The 6612-nt window shown below is 40.4% G+C and overlaps 1 protein-coding gene across 1 annotated transcript in view; it reads left to right on the forward strand.

The window, feature by feature from the left end:
* Nucleotides 1–5466: 5466 nt before the first annotated feature.
* The window catches only part of LOC147164147 (homeobox protein Hox-D4b-like), a 2585-nt gene continuing 1439 nt past the window's right edge, over nucleotides 5467–6612 (forward strand). Inside the window, exon 1 of the mRNA XM_086093619.1 lies at nucleotides 5467–5981. Coding sequence (XP_085949745.1) covers nucleotides 5501–5981 — 481 coding nt within the window. The 5' untranslated portion in view covers nucleotides 5467–5500. The remainder of the gene's footprint in view (nucleotides 5982–6612) is intronic.

The raw sequence follows: 6612 nt of genomic DNA on the forward strand, positions 1-6612 counted from the left end.
AGAAAACACCAAAGCTGGCGCTATTCAACTTAGTCTAAAGTGGTGAATGTGAGATTTTTCAAATTACCTTTAAAAAGTGAGGGGGAAAACACTACATTTTGCTCTTATTTTAATGTTTCAAGGCAAGTAAGCCAAACTTGTCAGTTTTTTGTATGAAATCCTACTAAATTTTCACAAGCACATGACAATCAGTTTCCCAACACTGACACATGTAACAAGCGTGTTCCCGAAAGAAAGAATGATATTGGGATGGTTCCTTTACACCCGCCACGAAAGAGGACACTGGAGTGTGGAGTCGTCACCTGGCAGGACACAGCAGGAGCGTGCACGCTTCGCCTATAAATACCCTGTAGAACCGAATGTGTGTGGACTCTGCTCGGTCACAGATTGGGTTCTAGGGGAGTCTATGGGCGGCGACTAACCATCCATCACACGCACGGGAAACCCGAAGAGCTTCAGAAGTGCTTCTTTGTGTTTTCAATTTGGGTTGCTTCACTTTCTGCTTGGCGAGAAGATCCAATGACACAACGGACTGTCCAGTCACTGTGAAACCTTTGACAAGTTGCCCAAGCGATTAGTAGAGAAGTTCAAGAAAGAAAATAAGCAATTTTCCATAAGCTTCCTTTATGCTCTTGTCAGGGGTGGGCAACTTGGCGCCACAATTTTTCCTCAGTGCTACTCGGAGGGCCACATATAGGACCATACACTTCCTAACCAGATGTAGAACAATAATTCTGTTCTAAATATGTGCATATGTGCAAAATACATGCTCTTAATATATCATTTTTCATATTACGTTTCTCATTGCATGTTTAAAGGATCCAGTCTTCAACAACAAACGATTTGAACAATTTAAAAAATAACCACATACAGTTTTAATGGCTCTCATGTGTAACACTTACCATTCAAAGACGCCACAAAACTATGACGGCGTATAGGGCCACGAATATTATTTTTTTCAGAGGCGGGGTAATATTCTGGCAAAAAAACTCATAATGTCAATGTAAGTGGCAAAGAGCAAATTTGACAGAAAAAAAATCAGAAACCTACCACAAATACACATACATAATAGGTATAGTCTAATGTGAGGATTCGTTGGTGGTTAAATTAATGGTACACTGTTTATAAAACGAAAAGGCAGGATGGAAACAAATTCATTCTTAATTTAAACTTTACTCGTCATACACGGCAGCTAGAGCGACAACACTTCCTGATCCCCTATTAACTGACTAACACTAACCAATCAGAAGCCAACATACAAGTGAAATGACAGAGAGCAGCAGATTCGACACACAAACTTAGTTACTTGTACAAAAAAAATACCAAAATGTATGAATGTGTAAATAATAATTCTGGAAACATAAATACAAGTAAATATACATTTTAACAAATGAACTTAAATGCTTGATCCTCAAGGTGTCGACCTTCGCAAAGCAATGTGTCTTTTTCGCTGGCTGTACCTCACGCTTCAAAGAGCGAATGGTTAACATCATACGGTTGATCTCTGCTAAAGCAATTACTATCTCATTTGAAAACCCGACTGAAAAGTATTGGCACCAACATCTGAGTAGTATGCTACGTATATTTCTTCTAAGTTTCTGAGTTTTTTTCTTGGAATATTGCCTCAACGCTCGAAAAAATAATTTTTTTTTTAAATGTGGTCCTAATACGCCGTCGTAAAAAACTGCTGAAGAGAAAACTGACATTTTTTTCGCACAAAAATCAACTCACTCAAAATGTTATCACTGAGGTACCACTGTAAGCCATGGCTGCCACCTAGTGTTGAATTGTGGTATTACAACTTAAAACTTTACAGTGGAACACCACACCGTGTTGGCCTGCGAATAGCAAAAAATCCACATATAACTGATGGCCATTGATATGCATTGGGGAGGCTTTTTTTTTTCTCCTAAACCCCCAAAATTCTACATAAAAGGCTGAGGGGATGGCTCCATGACAAAACAAAACTAAACTAAACTAAATAATATTTATTTTTTATAATTATTTAGAAAAGGAAAATACACTTATTCAGTTTTTTTGTGGCCTATTTGTCACACAGTTATTCACTGAAAACATCTCCTATTCACTGCTTTTGTGCACAAACATCATCTGGTGGCATATTGGCATTAAGGAAGTATATTAATGTGAATAGAGGAGTTTTATTTACACTGTACACTTAAGTAGTACTTTGTGTTGTACTTTTCATCTTGCGGTATTTATAGGTAATTACAAACCTTACACACAGATTTTTGCGTTCCAAGGGAGCACTCTCTACGTTGTAATTGGTATCAAGGAAGTACATTCAAATGAAACGCCTCGACTGAGGGATTAACAGTACAGTAAATTGGGGATAATTATTTAAATATGTTTACACAGTTTAAATATAAAAAGGTCATAACAATTCTTGGAGGGGCGGAATTACTCACTTTTTGACTATTGGAAGCAGTGCTTTTTCTCTAAACTGCACTCTCAGAAATGATGGATAGCAATGACAAAATCAGGAAGTGTCGTGATGTTATTAACCACGTCACAGACAACCGCCTGCTATACCATTCCAATTTCGTTTTCTTTGGAAAATTATTGATACCTACTGTACTGTTTTTGTTTCTTGTTCACGTTTGGAGAAAATGTTGAAGTTGCAACCTCTGGCTGATTAATGACATTCCAATGCAATGGATGCATGAAAGTATAAGAGTCCTTATTCTGCAAGCACAAACGAGCCTTTTAGGGTATGCTGACCATGACCAGCTACTAAACATTTTTTTGTGAAATTGCACATAAGGATAAAAAACTTGCATAAATGATTTAAATGCTGTAATTTGCATTCCAGGCCTGTAGTTGGCGATGTCACTTTTTTAAAGAACACCACAGGCATTCACACAAACTAATGACCCAAACCATCTTTTTGACTTTATTCTTGAACGGATGAAAATTGTGTTGCTTTTACTGTTCACTTTCAAGAGTAAAAAAGTGGCTCAAAATTTACTTTGACATTCCCGCTTAAACACTGACAACCTCTTCTAAAATTGGTGAGTTGTGTATATCAACTTTATTTATGAACGGTGGCTCAAAGAGATATTGTGTGCAGACCAACCAACATATTCATAGAAACAACATTCATTGCGTGAATGCGATCCCAGAAATATATTTTGATTATTCCGCCATTTCTCATTTCTCCTCTGATTGGAACCATTCCAACTGCAACAAATATACCTTATTCAGGGCATCCATGGAAATATTAGTCCCACTTTTTCCGGAATTTCACATTTTCAACATAATTCAACAAAAAAGTGGGGAAAAAGGTAATCACATCTTTCCAATTCCATATTTAAACAGTCCAGCTCATTCAAAAAATATTGGAAACTATTTTCAACATTCTAATAGCCAAATGTTATGCTCTTAACAAATTCAGAGAAACATTTCTCATTCAAGTCATCCTTCCACATTTTTTCAAGCCATTCCAAATTCCAACTATTCAACTCATTCAGGCCATTTCGGGAACTTGAGATCACATTCCTCAAATTCTCAAATTTTCACAGTAAAATTCTCAAATCTAGAGATGTTTTACACATTTACCTCCTCCTTCCACATTTCTTGACCAAATTCAGAGAAACGTATATGCTGTGTAAATTATAGAGTAAATTATAATTTACATCGTCCTTCCACATTTCTTGACCGATTCTAACAATTCTAAATTCAAATGATTCAGATCATTCAGGGCATTCCTGGGAACTTCCCCAAATTCCCAAATTTCCATAATAAAATTACCAAATTAAGATTTGTTATACTCATTTACTTCCTCCTTCCACATTTCTTGACCAAATTTAAACCAGTAGGCTATTTATCTTTCACATCATCTTGAGAACCATTTTCCACATTCCTTAAATTCCACACTTTTCATGGAAAAATTGAAAAATTTAAGAGACATTTTACACATTTAACACATCCTACCACATTTCTTAACAGATTCAAACCATTTCAACTTCAAAATATAACTAACTTTAAAGCCATGTTTGTGGGATTTTTATTATACTTAATCTAACCTTTATATATCCTAAAACAATTAAGAATAGATTATCATTTACAAAATTGGCCTGGATTTAGATTGCAGAGTAAAAGAAAACTTGGGCGGAGAGACATCATTGGATTTGAAATCTTTATAACATTACCAAAATTTCCACAACAAAATTCCTAAATTCAGAAATATTTCACATATTTACGTCCTCCCTCCAAATTTCTTTATCCATCCAAACAATTCTAAGTCCCACTTTTTCAATTCAGCTTCACTTTTCTGCATTCAAACCCAATTTCTACAAAACTTGCATTCTTTGAGGACCCCCGCCCCCCCCCCCACACACACACAAATTCATTAAGGCAACATTTGCTTAACAGCTTTGATGAAATGGTGATGTAATTTGATTTTCTCAAATTAAATGCACCAAATTAGATAAGTGAGTGACACTTTAACCCAAATAAAACCATCAAGAGCAATTAAAACAAGCTACTAGAGCAAATGTTTGCCTGTTTGAGCTTATCAGTGACATCCATTAGTATCTGGAAGCCAGATTAAACAGATTTGCTTGTAGGTTCACTTGCATTGGGTCAGATTCAATAAAGCCTGGATGCCAAAACAATAAGGTGGTATAGGGAGAGCCATATGCACCAGTGAATGATTATTTTGGGAGAGTGGGTGTTTAAAATAGACTATCATTTATTTTTCTTCATGTGAGGGCTCAATTTAGCCACTTTTGGGGTTTCTATGCCAGCAACATCATTTTTTAAACGCCTTTGCACCATTTTTCTCCCCCCCAGCTGCATCATTTTTCCAATGTGGCTTTTATTCAGAGACGGTGATGATGACGGTGAGATGGTGAACGGGACACCTCGGGCTGACCCCGGCCGGCAACAAAGCCAACTACTAGTCACTGTCTGGGGCCCTTTTTGTCCCATTCTTGTGTGCGTGCCCTCTGCGGAGCGGTCACGTTTTGTTGTGCGCCCTTTGACTGCGGCCACAAGGCCAAATATGGCCCCCGCGTCCCCTCAATATGGGCCCGATTAATTTTTCAGCTCGGGGGCCCATCTGTGGGGGTAGATCCCAAGTCATAAATCTACTGTGCGTGTTCAATAGGAAAGGGCTGGGGGGTGGATAGATGGATGGATGGGTTTATAGAGATAAGATAAATAATGACGTAACAGTTTCAATCCACAAACATCCAATTTTCTAATTTAGCCAAGCCAGCAAATCTTCATTAGGTCAATTAAGGCTCAATTTTTGTTTTTTGTTTTTTGCATTAAGCGGGAGACCCAAAAAAGCGACGCCTCCCATTGGCTGAGCTGCCGGGTCACGTGGTCCTCGCGGCCGTCCGTCTATTTGACAGCCGCGGGGTGGCTTGATGCCAGAGGGGGGGAAAAGGGGGACACAGGGCGAAAAGGGGTAGAGGGAGAGAGAGAGGAAAAAGAAAAATTAGTATTCTCCTACCAACCTCGCTATAAATCAATCATGGAGTCCTACGCGGTGAGCTGCAAATACGCCGAGCCGCACTTCCCTCCTTGCGATGAAGATTACAGTAATTTCACTGACCAGGGGGGGTACTACAACAGCCCCCAGGACTGTGGCACGTACGGCGCCGGGCGATACCAACCTGCATCCGCGGCCCCTCCGTCCGAGCCCGGCTACGCACCGCAGCCAACCGCCTATGAACATTCCTTGCAGACGCAGCAGCAGCAGCATCACCCGCGGGAGGATGCCGAACGGCTGCCCACGCCAGGTGCGCCTTTCCCCGGCTACACCGAGCACGACGACGCTGGTGGCAAGGAGGGCGGCTACCCGGAGATGTGGATGACGTGCGCCAGTAAGCCCGGTCAGGTGCCGAGGAGAATCGCTGGCGGAGGAGGTGGAGGTGTGGGAGGGGGGCATCAGACCAAAGACAAGCCGCCCATCGTGGTGTACCCCTGGATGAAGAAGGTGCACATCGCCCACGGTGAGGAAGACAACTCCATTCTCTGTCACTTTTTTTTTCTTCTACACTCTAGATGTAATTTTGCTTTATTATTTTTATTTTTTCCTCTTGCCCCCCAGCACCTCATCTAACACTCCCCACACACACATCTCACACACACCCTTGTTGTAAAGTGTTTGTCCATTTGGGAGCACCATTTCTTGTGGTGAGTTATTTATGATCGCAGTGAGAGTCAAGCAGAATTACAGCTGCTATATACTTTTATGGCTCTGCCGCAGCTTGTACGTGTGTGTGTGTGTGTGTGTGTGTGTGTGTGTGTGTGTGTGTGTGTGTGTGTGTGTGTGTGTGTGTGTGTGTGTGTGTGTGTGGGTGGGTGGGTGGGTGCATGCGCGCGCAAGTGCGTGCGTGTTTGTGCTAAAATGCCAGTGAACAAAGAGATGCGCGTTAATAGTCCAAAATTGTTTCTTAACCAGTTTGCTAGCCAACCGCAAAAGGACACATACAAACATATACGCACACACACAAACACATGCACATGTACAGAAAATACAAAACAACCCCCCCCCACCCCCTCAAAAACCCAACAACAAACAAACAAAAAAAACGTATAGCCTCTGCAATGCTGGAAGTTTAGGCTATATAGTTATTTCGA

The sequence above is a fragment of the Leptonotus elevatus genome, chromosome 13 (genome assembly GCF_054856555.1).
Source record: "Leptonotus elevatus isolate MCC_2025b chromosome 13, RoL_Lele_1.0, whole genome shotgun sequence".
In the NCBI taxonomy this organism is placed as follows: Eukaryota; Metazoa; Chordata; class Actinopteri; order Syngnathiformes; family Syngnathidae; genus Leptonotus; species Leptonotus elevatus.